This window comes from Phascolarctos cinereus, unplaced genomic scaffold (assembly GCF_003287225.1).
Source record: "Phascolarctos cinereus isolate Bilbo 61053 unplaced genomic scaffold, phaCin_HiC Scaffold_4;HRSCAF=312, whole genome shotgun sequence".
Classification (NCBI taxonomy): Eukaryota; Metazoa; Chordata; class Mammalia; order Diprotodontia; family Phascolarctidae; genus Phascolarctos; species Phascolarctos cinereus.
Window position 1 is genome coordinate 395214007 of NW_027555847.1, and position 16365 is coordinate 395230371.

General features: G+C 47.5%; 1 protein-coding gene across 1 annotated transcript; it reads left to right on the forward strand.

Moving 5' to 3' along the window:
* Nucleotides 1-7574: 7574 nt before the first annotated feature.
* On the forward strand, nucleotides 7575-10254 carry LOC144456943 (uncharacterized). Its single transcript, XM_078153297.1, has one exon. It carries the CDS (start codon nucleotides 8463-8465, stop codon nucleotides 9540-9542), a length of 1080 nt encoding a protein of 359 aa, XP_078009423.1. The 5' UTR covers nucleotides 7575-8462; the 3' UTR covers nucleotides 9543-10254.
* Nucleotides 10255-16365: the final 6111 nt, after the last annotated feature.

Sequence of the window (16365 nt, forward strand, 5' to 3'; positions counted from 1 at the left end):
AGGAGAATAGGGAAATGGTGGCATCTTCTTCCTGATATGTGGAGTAGCAGTACAAACACCGTAGCGGGTGGCAACAACATCTATGGTTTCACTCTTCAAACTTGAGCTTCCATGCAAAATCATGACAGTTGACTTCTATAAGGACAAGCAGAAAGGTGCTTTTAGTTTTTTGTTTTGTTTTGCTTTTGTTTTGTTTTCATGATGGATTCTCACTCCAGAAGGTGAAGCAGTGAGAGAAAACAGACACGAGAAAATGGCTAATCTTGACCCTGCCCCTTGCCTTACTTCAGCCAGATATTACTCTACCCATTTCTAATCATATGCTTTTTTTTCACTCTGTTAAAAACTGCTTTTGATGGATCTAATCTTATTTCTCAGAGATGCTTGTGCTTGATCCTATCCTTGTGTGTCTTGGCATCCTTTGGTTCATGACATAAGGGCATAGAACAGCTCTGAGAGCCTTGCAGGAAAGAATGACCTTTCCTAATTTAAGGCTGGGATCTCAACACACCAACCCATTGTTACAGAGTTTTTCTCTCTAACTGGAAGTATTATTGTGAGCTCTTTCATAATTCTATTTCCAAGGATAGAATTACTACCAACTTGGGCCATTTTAAAATCAGCCTCACCTGATAAAAGCCTAACATGGTGACCTACTACTACATTTTTCCCATTCGTATCTTCAGAGCTATGTATTTTTCATTCATTTATTTATACCAATTTCAGGCCAAACCTATCTTTTCTTTTTCTGAGCTCCTCTTGCACTTATAGCACATTTTAGGGCTTAATTATTTTCTAATTGCCTCATAGGATCACAGATTTGGAGCCAGAAGGGTTCTTAGGGTCTTAGAGGTCACCTAGTCCAACCCACTCATTTTGCACCTGAGTCCCAGAACGATTCAGTGATTGCCCTGGGGCAGATACATGATAAGTGGCAGAGCTAGGATGTTTAACTCAGGTCCCCCAATTCCAAATCCGGTGCTCTTCCCATGGCATCAGGCTCCCCCTGCATCTCTGTTAGTCTCATTTCTGCAAGTAGATTATATAGAATTACAAAATTCTAGTATTCTCTAGGTGATTTTTGCGAGGGAATTTAACATTTCTGGCCTAAAGAGGAATGTGATCCTGTGTTGGACTCTAACCCTGCCTTGGCATCACAATGGGGGCGGAGGAGCTTTTCCAAAATTTCACCAGCCACTGACATCATGGAATTAGGAGTATAAAGGCTTATTTGTAATTAATTCAGGGAAGAAAAAGGTGAAAAGTCAAATTAAGAGATAAAGAGTTGGATTCCTCACCATCTTGTTGCAATGTGTACTTTGCAGAGTCAAACACTTGTACTTCTCTGTTCCTCCCCACAAAGACTCTGATAGCTGCTGTTAGGAATTGCCATCTCTAGAGCAGCAGATGAGGTCCTCACCATGCTAAGAGTCAGTCAGAGACTAAGTGATCATGAAACTGGAGAAATAAGCTCCATCCTTCTCTCCTAGACTCAAGGCTGATAAGGATGCTACCTCTTTAACTAAAATATTCCTTTGAAATCATTTTGCCTTCCTTCCCACCAGAGGGAAAAAAGATAGAAGGAGGGAAGCCAGTCTTCCTGCTGCAGCCAGAATCGTCTGTACCAGCTGCTGTTATTTCTAATGAATTGAACCAGTCATCCATTTCATGTCCTCCCTTCTCCTACTATGGCATCACCCACTTCCTTCTTTATAGAAGGAATCAGCAGCTGCTAAACCTTCTCTTATGTTGTATGTGGGCTGAGGTGATTGAGGTTTGGTGACTGGACAATTCAAAGTAAAAGTAGCAGGAGTCAAAGTGGATAAGCTGCAGAGCAAAGGTCATCTCACTGGTTGGATGGAGTCATAATCCTGGTCACCCTGCTTTGCCAACTCAGAGTGATAAGCTGGAGAAATAGTGAGCTGGGAGAGATTAGGAAGCAGACCAGAATCAAAGAAATTTCCTCTAGACAAGACAATGAGGTATTTTGTGATAAAGAGGACAGCTTTCTATGGGATTCTTTATCAAGTAAACAACTGGGTTCCCTTCTCTACATTTACCCCTACTAGGAAGAAAACCTACATTATTTCTATATTACACATAAACTTATTATGCCTAAAATATGAAATAGGCTCACAGTAGTGTCAATGCTGCATTCAGGAATGCTCAGAAGTCTATTCTGGGAAGATTTATCTCATTGCCTCCTTCCAGAAGGATGAATAATACCTAGGCAGATATTTGCCCATTCCTCTGACTCACACAATTGAAAGGAATGAGAATCCAATTCCCCTAAACTTAAAGTGCTCCCTGGTGCCTCATACATTCGTCCCAATTTGCTTCATACTCAGTCCTCCATGCCACCCCTCCCCACCCCCAATTCCTCCTCCATCAACCCTTCTTCCCTCATCCATCCCACTCTCCTCCTTCCCTAACCCCTACCTCTAACTGGTATGGCAAGAACAACAGAAAGAAATGTACAAGTTAGGAGCTAGGGATGGGTCAAAATGGGAGAAGAGGAAGTCTCAAATATTCAGAAACAGAAAGAAGTGAATGAATTCAAAATCAAGAAAAGAATATGTCTCCTTAGGATAATAATAGGACCAGGGAATGGACCTGTGATCTCATTGGTATGGGGAGATCCTCCATGAGAAAACTGCGTATGTCCCAATGTAGGTCAATGCCTTCTCCACAACTTATGGCCTGGAGCTCTAACAGGTTAAACAACTTGTCCAAGGTCACACAGCCAGTATGTGTCAGACAAGATTTTAATTCAGGTCTTCCTGCCTCCAAAACCAGCTCTTTATCCATTATGCCACTTTTCTATTTTTATAGAAAGCATTATGGTTTATAAAAGACTTTCTTCACAACAGCCCAGAGGATGAAAGAGGTCACATAACCTGAAGCCACATAACTAATATGTCTCAAAAGGGATTTAAACCCAGATCTTCCTCCTGGTAGTCTAGGACTCTTTCTATGACATCACTGCCGCTCCTAAGAGAAGTGAGATGAACACTCAGCCCTAAGTTGGCAGGTTTTTCTGCCAGGAGCATTTTCTGCTTTGAAACCTGTCCAGTCCTGTCATGGCCTTGGGACACTGGCTTAGAAATTTCACCTTATGTTACTATTTCTTTTTTACAGTTTAATACAAACCCAATCTAAAGAATTTGGGAATTTCAAAGAAGAATCTAATCATAACAAAATCCCAGTACTATCAAAAAGTTAAGTCCTTGAAATTTACAGTAATAGTTTTATACACACACACACACACACACACACACACATACACACACACGCACACACGCACACACATATATGCAGGATCTTCTAAGGATTTTTAAAGATTTATAGTGATGGAAGTCCCTTCACAGTCCCTCCTTAGTACAGTCTATGCCTAAAATGTTCCAAGCAAGATACTATTTATTCCAGATTGGCAAACAGGTCACCATTTTAAAAGCCTAAATTATGCCAAGTGTAACAAGGTCTCCAGATTTCCTTACCGCTACAATTCAACCTCGGATCGTGTTTATATTATTAATAACTATAGTTACACTGCTGACTTCTATTTAACTCATGCTCCACTAACTAACACGAACTTTCATTCTGTTCTCCCACATCCAGGCCAGTTTAAATGACGGATCATACACCGTCCTAGTCTTCCCATTCTACTCTCCTCTCCTCTTCCTGTCACTTTTTCCAATTCTTCAGTTCAGATCAATTCCAAAAGTCTATATGAAACGTTTACAATGTTTATAGTACTATGCTAGATACTCCAAGGGTTTTTTGTTTGTTTGGAGTTTTTTGGCCAGACCTATGATTTCTTTGTGGTGAAGAGCTCACAGTGTACCAACTCTGCTAATTTTGACAACTCCGCTAGTTTTAAGTGATGCCCCAGATAAAGAGAAGTTAAGTAGGTTGTGCATGGGTACATAGACAGTACATGTGTCAGAGATGAAACTCAAATAGATTCTCTAGAGCCCCTCTACAAGTGATATGAGAAGGATAAGACATAGTCTTGCCTTAACAATCTCTTTGGGATCTGGGTCACAATTCTGGGAGGCAGTCCTGGGGCAAGGAGGAGTGTTGGCGTGGTGGATCTTGTAGTGTCTGTAAAAAGGAAACCCTCCTCATAGTTCCAGGACAGAAAGGAGTGTTTATGGTCACTCATAGACCACAGCACAGACCAAGAAAGGACTAAACACCTCGCCCCTTATCATACCACCTTGGAAGAACTGAAAATTTACACGTCCCTACAAGTATCTCTGAAAACAGCTGTACAACCCCCCGAAGCTTGTGACAGTACATTCTTCACATTGGAAGCAGACTCTTACCTTAACAAAGAGTTTATAACTAAAGTAATCAGCCGGGATCATGAGCAAGCAGCACAAAAAGAGTCAGACTATATTATCTTACTTTGGTAACAATCTCTTTGGGAAGGAAAGATATATGCCATGATGTAACTGGAGGATAATCCAAAATAATGTATGGTCAAGGGTCAAAAAAAGAGAGATGTGTGTGGGCTAGTGTGAAAAAGTAGGGCTCCCTGGAGGAGAGTGAACTTGCACTGATTCTGGTCTTCCCTTTTTCCTATTCACAGCCCCCAAATGGTGGTCGGGTGGAAGCATGGTTCCGGTGATGGGTTTGGTACAGGTCGGGGAATAGAACTACAGCCAAAAAAAGATGGTTATCCATTTCAATAATCTCTTTTCCCTCTGTTCAAAGTGGCAGTGTGAGTGGGGGTGAAGCGGGAAGGAGGGAGAGAAGGAACAATAGAGGACCTTTATTTCAGATCTTCCCAGGAAGGTTTGCATTAAATTTTACTACATATGAGTGAGTATGAAACTTCAAAGGTATTTATAACACCTCATCGTAGGGTTTTGAGAGACAATATGGCAGAGTGGATAGAGGGTTGGCCTTGCAGTCAGAAACATCTGGGCTCAAGTTCTCTTTCCCTCCCACACATACTATTCTTGGGACCCATGGGAAAGTCACATAACTTCTAGATGCACTGGCAAGACCTACAGATGAGTTGCTGATTTGCATTTGTGGAAAGAGGTTGCATCCTGGAATTCCCTGAAAGGATGAAATGAGGAAGGAAAGAAAGAAATATTTGTTGAATGCCTACTATGTGCCAGACACAATGCTAAGTGCTTTACATATGGAGATAGGTGCTATTACTATCCCCATTTTCTAATTGAGGCAAACAGAAGTGAAGTGACTTCACCAGGGTCTGCAGCTGGATTTGAACTCAGGTCTTCCTAACTCCAGGCCCAACTTGGCCATGTAGTTGCCCTGCCTTGTCGGGACTACATAACAACAACAACAGTTATTTAGAACTGAAAGGGACCACCTAATCTAGGGGATCTTCTCCTCTAACCCTCTAGTTCAGGAAACTAGAGACAGAAAGGGAAATGACTTGTCCAAGGTCACATAAGTTGCAGAGTCACATAAGGGCATCAGAATGGATGGGTTTGCCACCCTCCATCTCTGGCCAGCTCATCAATAAGCAGGTAGTTAGTGGCAGAGCCTGGACCAAAATCCAGCAAGGTCTCCAACTCCAATTCCAGTGCATTTGTACTATAGCAAGCTGCTTCTCCCTTTGTCAGCTTTTCATTTTTATACAACCTCTTCTTCCCCACTGAACCCTCCCTTCTTTGTATAGGTGCTAGGTGTATGGTGCTGTGTGTATATGCACATATAAGTTATGTGCTTCCACACTGGTCTGTCTAGGTGTGGCTACAAGGGAAGTGAGAGTAGTTATCTCTAGAATCACCTCACCCCACCCTTTTCCTAGGGACAGTTTTGATTCCTATCAGGAGGGGAAACAGGAAGTTGGGGTTACAGGATGGCTTTACTCAGAAAAAGAGGGTAACAGGCTTAAATATTGTTAGTCTAGGGAAAGTCATTTTTAGGTTCAAGCTGCTCTCCTGGTCTCAACAGGGAATCAGTGTCCAAAGCTATGTATCCAAAGCTCGACTTGCTTCCCATCAAATGCCAGCTCCACAATGAACACATATAGCAAATAGCAACAAAAAGAAGAAAAGATACATTTATCTAAACATACAGCAAATGGAAACCAAAAAAGGTGGAGAGAGAGACAGAGAGACAGAGAGAGACAGAGACAGAGAGACAGAGAGAGATTTATAAGAATATATAAAAGATAATACAATAGAGTGGATGAGCTCTCCCATTGGGAGCGAGATAACTCAGCTCAATGAAAAGAGAGAGCCCCGGGGCTCACCCAAGGGAAAATTTCTCAAAGTCTCTAGAATAGTAGGGAAGAGGGACATGATTGCAGTGCTAGCTCCTCTGCTTCTTTCCAGAGATTTCCTTCAGAGACTGAAGAGAATCTGGAACCACAGACTCTCTCTCTTGAAACTTGAAGCCAGAAGATCAGGATATCTTGAGAAAACCCTCCAGATCTCACCAGCTCTTCCCTTCATGCAGGATCAGAGCATTGAAAACTCAATCTCCACCAATGCAAATGGTCTTTGAGCCACCTGTCGCACTTGTAACATAGAAAAATAAAAATGTTTACACAAAATCAACACATCATGCTGCCTTCTGCTTCCATTGTCCCTCACCTCTTTATGGAGAGGAAGATTCACCATCAGCTCTCTTTGATTAGTTACTCTAATTAATCAGAGTTCAAATGACCCTAATTCACCATTTTGGGCTTCATACCTAGGAACATGTAAGGAGCACAGAATATTATGTTTCCAGGTTAATCAACAAACAAGCATTTATTAAGCACCTACTGTGTGCCAGACATTGTATTAGTAAATAAGTAAGACAGCCCTTGTCCTCAAAAATCTTACATTTTCCTGGGCTACAGCACGTTCACAGTCAACCAATTATTTATCAATCATTTGTTTATTAAGCCAGACTCTACACTAGGTTTTGAGTTACAAGAGCAAAGAATAAAACCATCCCAACTTCCAATGAGCTCTGATTATTGAAAAATGATACTCGTCATCCATTCTCTGCCCTTAGACTAAGCTCTCTTAGCTCATTTTGAAGGAGGCAGAAATCATGAGGCAGAAATCATTCCGTGGAGTATGGAAACTACCCGGAGGGCCCAAGGTTTAGGGACAGGTGCAGCCAGGCACAGTAAAAGGTCAGAGCAAGAAAAACAAGGAAGATTTGGAGTGCCAAACGGGATATCTGTGGTCATGCACCTGAGTCCCCACCCCGGACTTATGCAAACAATTCCCAGAAATAGCTGAGCTCATAACAGTTTCTAGGGTGCCCCTCAGCAGTTTCTAGAACCCTCTCGTGACCGGAGTTTTTATTCAAACTAACCAATGATCTTGCTCCTCGCTTCTGTACCCGCGCTTTTTTGCTATAAAATGAGACCAAAGAATCCACCCGGCGCGCCAGTCCCTCTAGGTGACTGAGTCGCCCGAGTACTCGTAAGTTCAATAAACCTCTTGCTATTTGCATCCGGAGTTGTGTTCGCGTTGATCCTGGGAGGGTTTCTCAAGGTCGGTGGACTACCCGAACATTGGGGTCTTTCATTTGGGGGCTCGTCCGGGATCTGAGATTCCCACCCAAGGACCGCCGAACCACCGACGGGAGGTAAGCTGGCCAGCGATCGCTCTATGTTCTCTCTGTGTCTGACTCCGAAAACTCTGACTGTCTATTCGGTGTGCGCGCATTTTTGGTTTCAGTTTATTCCGGGTTAATCGATCTAAGATCGAGGCGTGAGTAGCGGACAGACGTGTTCGGGGGCTCACCGCCCGGCAATCCTGGGAGACGTCCCAGGATCAGGGGAGGACCAGGGACGCCTGGTGGACCCCACGGCAAGGGATAATTCTCTTCTGATCTCACAGTTGCACTATCTTGAGAGACATACCCTACCTTCTGACTCTTTTTCCTGTCTTTTTAATATACGTCTACGCCGCCATATAATTTTTTTCCTTTTTATTTCAATAATAATCATTATCTGGGTCGTAATTCCACTCTTCGGGACCCCCAGAATGGGACAGGGTGAGTCGACCCCTCTCTCTCTTACACTAGATCACTGGAAAGACGTGAAGACAAGGGCTCACAATCTTTCCGTGGAGATAAGAAAGGGAAAGTGGCAAACCTTCTGTTCCTCCGAGTGGCCCACGTTCGAAGTGGGATGGCCACCGGAGGGGACTTTTAATCCTTCTATTATTTCTGCAGTCAAAAGGATTGTCTTCCAGGAGACTGGAGGACACCCGGACCAGGTTCCCTACATCATAGTTTGGCAGGACCTCTCCAACAGCCCCCCCCCCATGGGTGCCACCCTTAGCCAAGATCGCCGTTGCCTCTGGTCAAGATAACGGGCGAAAGTCGGCGGGGGGAGGCCGTCCGCTCCTTCCCGGCTCCCCATCTACCCGGAGACGGACAGCCTGTTCCTCCTCTCAGAACCCCCGCCCTATCCAACGTCCCCTCCACCTCCCCCAGCCCCTCACGCGGCCAGACCAGCGCCAGGCCTAATGGCTGAGGGACTCGGCTCTGAGGGACCGGCCGCTGGAACTAGGAGTCGCCGTCCCCGCAGTCCTACGGGTGACACTGGTCCTGACTCCACTGTGGCCCTGCCCCTCCGGGCCGTGGGACCCCCGGCCGAACCAAACGGCTTAGTCCCCTTGCAATATTGGCCTTTCTCCTCAGCAGATCTCTATAATTGGAAATCTAATCATCCTTCTTTTTCCGAGAATCCTACAGGACTCACGGGACTCCTTGAGTCCCTCATGTTTTCCCACCAGCCTACTTGGGACGATTGCCAGCAGCTCCTGCAAGTCCTCTTTACCACCGAGGAAAGAGAAAGGATTCTTTTGGAGGCTCGCAAGAACGTCCTTGGAGTTAACGGGGCCCCTACACAACTCGAGAACCTCATTAATGAGGCCTTCCCCCTTAATCGACCTCAGTGGGATCACAACACGGCTGAAGGTAGGGAGCGTCTCCTGGTCTACCGCCGGACTCTAGTGGCGGGTCTCAAAGGGGCAGCAAGGCGCCCCACCAATTTGGCCAAGGTAAGAGAAGTCTTGCAGGGACCAACAGAACCCCCGTCCGTTTTTCTAGAACGTCTAATGGAGGCTTATAGGAGATATACCCCATTTGATCCCTCTTCTGAGGGACAAAAGGCGGCGGTGGCCATGTCCTTTATCGGACAGTCTGCCCCGGATATTAAAAAGAAATTACAAAGACTGGAAGGACTCCAGGACCATTCCTTGCAGGATCTCATAAAGGAGGCAGAGAAGGTATATCATAAGAGAGAGACAGAGGAAGAAAAGCAAGAAAGAGAGAAAAAGGAGACAGAGGAAAGAGAGAGACGGCGTGACAGGCGCCAGGAGAAAAACTTGACCAAAATCTTGGCCGCGGTAGTAAGTGAGAAAGGGTCCAGAGGGAGACAGGCAGGGAATCTGAGCAACAGGGCAATGAGGGCACCTAGGGAAGGAAGACCGCCTCTGGACAAAGATCAGTGCGCATACTGTAAAGAAAGGGGCCATTGGGCAAGGGAGTGCCCCCGGAAGAAGAACGCCAGGGAAACCAATGTCCTGACCCTGGGTGACTAGGGGAGTCGGGGTTCGGACCCCCTCCCCGAGCCCAGGGTAACGTTAACTGTGGAGGGGATCCCCACTGAGTTTTTGGTTGATACCGGGGCCGAACATTCAGTATTGACCAAGCCTATGGGAAAGATGGGACCCAAACGGACAGTCGTGGCTGGGGCGACGGGCAGCAAAGTTTACCCTTGGACCACCAAGAGACTTTTGAAAATTGGACAAAAGCAAGTGACCCACTCATTCTTGGTCATACCCGAATGCCCTGCTCCCCTGTTAGGCAGGGACCTCCTCACCAAGCTAAAAGCTCAAATCCAGTTTTCCACAGAGGGCCCACAGGTAACATGGGAAGACCGCCCCGCCATGTGTTTAGTCCTGAACTTGGAGGAGGAATACCGATTACACGAAAAGCCGGTCCCTCCTTCTATCGACCCGTCATGGCTCCAACTCTTTCCCATGGTTTGGGCCGAGAAGGCAGGTATGGGACTGGCCAATCAAGTCCCACCAGTGGTAGTGGAACTGAAGTCAGATGCCTCACCAGTGGCTGTTCGACAGTACCCAATGAGCAAGGAAGCCCGGGAGGGTATCAGGCCCCACATCCAAAGATTCTTGGATTTGGGGATTCTGGTACCTTGCCAGTCGCCCTGGAACACCCCTTTGTTACCTGTAAAAAAACCTGGAACCAATGACTATCGGCCAGTCCAAGATTTGAGGGAGGTCAACAAAAGAGTACAGGACATTCATCCCACAGTCCCGAACCCCTATAACCTACTCAGTTCCCTCCCGCCCAGCCACACCTGGTATTCAGTTTTAGACCTCAAAGATGCTTTCTTTTGCCTCAAGCTACACCCCAACAGCCAGCCATTGTTCGCGTTTGAATGGAGAGATCCAGAAAAAGGCAATACTGGCCAGCTAACCTGGACTCGGCTACCGCAAGGATTCAAGAACTCTCCCACCCTCTTCGATGAGGCCCTCCACCGGGATCTGGCATCCTTCAGGGCTCTCAACCCCCAGGTAGTGATGCTCCAATATGTTGATGACCTCCTGGTAGCGGCCCCAACGTACCGAGACTGCAAAGAAGGGACACGAAGGCTCTTACAGGAACTAAGTAAGTTGGGATACCGAGTGTCGGCCAAAAAGGCCCAGCTTTGCCGGGAGGAAGTTACGTATCTCGGGTATTTGCTAAAAGGGGGAAGAGATGGCTGACCCCAGCCCGAAAGGCCACTGTAATGAAGATCCCCACCCCTACAACCCCCAGACAAGTCCGTGAGTTTTTGGGCACTGCTGGATTCTGTAGGCTCTGGATCCCTGGTTTCGCTTCCCTGGCTGCACCCCTGTACCCCCTGACGAGAGAAAAGGTTCCCTTTACCTGGACTGAGGCCCACCAGGAAGCCTTTGGCCGTATAAAAGAGGCCCTGCTATCGGCCCCCGCCCTGGCCCTTCCGGACCTCACCAAGCCATTTGCTCTGTACGTGGATGAAAAAGAGGGTGTTGCCCGGGGGGTGCTTACTCAAACCCTAGGACCATGGCGACGCCCGGTAGCTTACCTGTCAAAAAAATTAGATCCGGTGGCCAGTGGGTGGCCAACTTGCCTAAAAGCAATTGCGGCCGTAGCACTCCTTCTCAAGGACGCTGATAAGTTAACCCTAGGACAGAACGTGTTGGTGATTGCACCTCACAACCTGGAAAGTATTGTGAGACAGCCCCCCGACCGATGGATGACAAATGCCAGGATGACCCATTACCAAAGTCTGCTGCTGAATGAGAGGGTGTCTTTTGCGCCCCCGGCCATTCTGAATCCTGCCACCCTGCTCCCCGTAGAGTCAGACGACACCCCAATACACATATGCTCAGAAATCCTTGCCGAGGAGACAGGAACCCGACCTGATCTGAGAGATCAGCCGTTGCCCGGGGTACCCGCTTGGTATACGGATGGCAGCAGTTTCATCATGGATGGCAGGCGACAAGCAGGTGCTGCCATTGTGGACAACAAGCGGACGGTGTGGGCGAGCAACCTGCCAGAGGGAACGTCAGCTCAGAAGGCCGAACTAATCGCCTTGACACAAGCATTACGCTTGGCCGAAGGAAAAAGCATCAACATCTACACGGACAGCAGGTACGCTTTTGCCACCGCTCATGTTCACGGGGCTATATACAAACAAAGAGGACTGCTCACTTCCGCTGGAAAAGACATCAAGAACAAAGAGGAGATTTTGGCCCTGCTAGAGGCCATCCATCTCCCTAAGCGAGTCGCTATCATCCATTGCCCCGGCCACCAAAGAGGGACTGACCCTGTGGCTACCGGAAACCGAAAGGCCGATGAGGCCGCGAAACAAGCTGCCCAGTCAACCAGAATACTGACGGAGACCACGAAAAATCAAGAACACTTCGAGCCTACACGGGGGAAGATCAAGCCGAGAGAGCTCACCCCTGACCAGGGAAGGGAATTCATTCAACGGCTGCATCAGCTCACGCACTTAGGGCCAGACAAGCTTCTCCAGCTTGTAGGTCGCACCAGTTTTCACATCCCGAATCTCCAGTCTGTAGTGCGTGAAATCACCAGCAAGTGTCAGGTTTGTGCTGTAACTAACGCAGTCACCACCTACCGAGAGTCTGGAAGGAGGCAAAGGGGAGATCGACCCGGCGTGTATTGGGAAGTAGACTTCACAGAGGTTAAGCCTGGCCGGTATGGTAATAGATATTTGCTAGTGTTTATCGATACATTTTCTGGGTGGGTAGAAGCTTTCCCTACAAAAACAGAGACAGCCCTGACCGTCTGCAAGAAGATACTTGAGGAAATCCTACCTCGTTTCGGGATCCCTAAGGTACTCGGGTCCGACAATGGCCCTGCCTTCGTTGCTCAGGTAAGCCAGGGGTTGGCCACTCAACTGGGGATTAATTGGAAATTACATTGTGCATATAGACCCCAGAGCTCAGGTCAGGTAGAAAGGATGAATAGGACAATTAAAGAGACCTTGACAAAATTGGCCTTAGAGACCGGTGGAAAAGACTGGGTGACCCTCCTCCCTTTGGCGCTACTTAGGGCCCGGAATACCCCTGGCCAGTTTGGCCTGACTCCTTATGAGATTCTTCATGGGGGGCCGCCCCCTGTACTTGCGTCTGGGGAAGTCGTGGGTTCTAATGGTGATTTTTTTCCCGTTCTATTTACCCACTTGAAGGCTTTAGAGGTTGTGAGGACTCAGATCTGGGACCAGATAAAAGAAGCCTACAGGCCTGGTACTGTGGCCATTCCCCACCCGTTCCAGGTCGGTGACCGAGTGCTGGTTAGACGTCATCGGTCCGGCAGCCTTGAGCCTCGGTGGAAAGGCCCATACCTGGTGCTACTGACCACCCCGACCGCGGTGAAGGTTGACGGTATTGCTGCCTGGGTCCATGCTTCTCATCTCAAACCCGCGCCACCTGGGGCACCCGATGAGTCCTGGGAACTGGAAAAGACTGATCATCCTCTTAAGTTGCGTGTTCGGCGGCGCCGAAATGAATCAACAGCATAACAACCCTCACCAACCCATGACTCTCACCTGGCAGGTACTGTCCCAGACGGGAAGTGTCGTTTGGGAAAAGAAAGCAGTCGAGCCACCCTGGACGTGGTGGCCCTCTCTTGAGCCTGATGTGTGCGCGCTGGTAGCCGGTCTCGAGTCCTGGGACATCCCGGAACTCACTGCATCGGCCTCTCAACAGGCCAGGCCCCCTGATTCAAACTATGAACATGCTTATAATCAGATCACTTGGGGAACCCTGGGATGTAGCTATCCCCGGGCCAGAACAAGAATTGCTAGGTCCCAGTTCTACGTGTGCCCCCGGGATGGCCGTTCCCTGTCCGAGGCCCGGAGGTGCGGAGGACTTGAATCTTTGTACTGTAAAGAGTGGGGTTGTGAGACCGCGGGAACCGCCTACTGGCAACCCCGGTCCTCGTGGGACCTTATAACTGTAGGCCAGGGTCACCCTACAGGGACATGCGAGCGCACCGGTTGGTGCAACCCACTCAAGATAGAGTTCACCGAGCCTGGCAAACGGTTCCGAAACTGGCTACAGGGGCGAACCTGGGGTCTAAGGTTCTATGTGACTGGACACCCAGGCGTGCAGTTGACCATACGACTAGTGATCACAAGTCCCCCACCGGTAGTAGTGGGCCCCGATCCTGTCCTCGCAGAACAAGGACCTCCCAGAAAAATTCCCTTCCTCCCCAGAGTGCCGGTTCCTACCCTATCCCCCAGCGTCCCCTATCCCCACGGTACAGGCTAGCCCCCCGGCCCCTAGTACTCCATCTCCCACCACGGGCGACCGGCTCTTTGGCCTCGTACAAGGGGCCTTTCTGGCCTTGAATGCCACCAACCCGGAGGCCACGGAGTCTTGCTGGCTCTGTCTAGCCCTCGGCCCTCCTTATTACGAAGGAATCGCAACTCCAGGGCAAGTCACTTATGCCTCCACAGATTCCCAATGTCGCTGGGGAGGAAAAGGGAAGCTCACCCTCACTGAAGTCTCTGGACTCGGGTTATGTATAGGGAAAGTACCTCCTACTCACCAACATCTCTGCAACCTGACTATACCCTTAAACGCCTCACATACTCACAAGTACCTCCTCCCCTCCAACCACAGCTGGTGGGCTTGTAATTCTGGCCTCACCCCCTGCCTCTCTACATCAGTCTTCAACCAGTCTAACGATTTCTGTATCCAGATCCAGCTTGTCCCTCGCATCTACTATCACCCAGACGGTACCTTGCTACAGGCCTATGAGTCCCCCCACCCTAGAAACAAGAGAGAGCCTGTCTCACTCACCCTGGCTGTCCTTCTCGGATTAGGGGTCGCAGCAGGTATAGGTACCGGCTCGACCGCCCTAATAAAAGGGCCCATAGACCTCCAACAAGGTTTGACTAGCCTCCAGATTGCCATGGATACAGACCTTAGGGCCCTTCAAGACTCCATAAGTAAACTAGAGGATTCCTTAACCTCCCTGTCTGAAGTAGTGCTCCAGAATAGGAGAGGCCTTGATCTGCTATTTTTGAAGGAAGGGGGCCTTTGTGCAGCCCTAAAAGAGGAATGCTGTTTCTATGTTGACCACTCAGGCGCGGTGCGAGACTCCATGAGGAGACTCAAGGAAAGGTTAGATAAGAGGCAGTTAGAGCACCAAAAGAATTTAAGTTGGTACGAGGGATGGTTCAACCGTTCCCCCTGGCTTACTACTTTACTGTCTGCCCTTGCTGGTCCCCTGCTACTCCTCCTTCTGTTACTCACCCTCGGGCCTTGTGTCATCAATAAGTTAGTGCAATTCATCAATGATAGGGTTAGTGCAGTAAGGATTCTGGTTCTCAGGCACAAGTACCAGACCCTAGACAACGAGGATAACCTTTAATTCTGCTCTATGATTAGAGCTACCCTCAAAGAAAATGGGGGAATGAAGGAGGCAGAAATCATGAGGCAGAAATCATTCCGTGGAGTATGGAAACTACCCGGAGGGCCCAAGGTTTAGGGACAGGTGCAGCCAGGCACAGTAAAAGGTCAGAGCAAGAAAAACAAGGAAGATTTGGAGTGCCAAACGGGATATCTGTGGTCATGCACCTGAGTCCCCACCCCGGACTTATGCAAACAATTCCCAGAAATAGCTGAGCTCATAACAGTTTCTAGGGTGCCCCTCAGCAGTTTCTAGAACCCTCTCGTGACCGGGTTTTTATTCAAACTAACGCAATGATCTTGCTCCTCGCTTCTGTACCCGCGCTTTTTTGCTATAAAATGAGACCAAAGAATCCACCCGGCGCGCCAAGTCCCTCTAGGTGACTGAGTCGCCCGAGTACTCGTAAGTTCAATAAACCTCTTGCTATTTGCATCCGGAGTTGTGTTCGCGTTGATCCTGGGAGGGTTTCTCAAGGTCGGAGGACTACCCGAACATTGGGGTCTTTCAATTTCAAGACTGGAGCATATTTGAACAGCTTTCTCTTCTCAGGTTGGGTGAGGTCCTCTAACCCTGAACGTAATTGAGTAAAATTAAAGCATTAATCATTTACCCACAAAGACTTTTATCACATTGTTATATATTCTCTGGGGACCTCATTTTCAGGACACATGCATATACTTACTGTGAGAGATTAATGTATTTATCTCAGCCTTGATGATCCCACAGCATAGGTTCTTCATCAAACTGCAAATATCTTGGTTGTTCTGTCTACACAATGGCTGACCTCATTGCTCATAAGAAAAATCATTTTCCTTCAGATGTGTTTGCCCTTTTGTAACCTCATCTCTCTAGAAATGACAACACTGTCCTCTTGAAGAAGGCTGCAGCCGATTTTAAATGAACTGTTACATTTCTGGCATTTAAATTATAAGCTAAATAGACTGACTGTAAATTAAAACTTCAAAATGTCCGTTACTATATATTTAGGAAATCGTGGTAATTGAAAAACACTGTGCTTTGTCCCAAAATATTCTCAAGGCCTCAGTCATTATTAAAGACCTTCTGGCCTCTATGCTTACTGCAATCTTGTAGTAATTGTTAAATATCTTTGTAGTAACCACAGCAATGATTAAAAGGGATATTTAGGAAAGTATGCTAAATAAGGCTTCCAGAGACTTCTTTCCCATGGAAAAGCCTCTTTGTGGGAAGGCGAATGAAGACAGTAGATTACTTTTGTTTACATACCTGAATTTATTCACTTTGCTGGCCCGTGATTTCATTTCCCCATCCCTTTAACCCAATTTTTTTAATATCCCACTGTGGGAGTTGGCTCCTCTGAAATTAGTATGATTACATGTGATCCAAGAGCAGAAATAAAAGAAGAAATGGTCCTTTGCATCAGGAGACAGGTAACACACTCCCAGGGAA

Coding starts and splice junctions, on each gene's coding strand:
- LOC144456943 (XM_078153297.1), top strand. CDS start 8,463: ATGGCTGAGGGACTCGGCTCTGAGGGACCGGCCGCTGGAACTAGGAGT.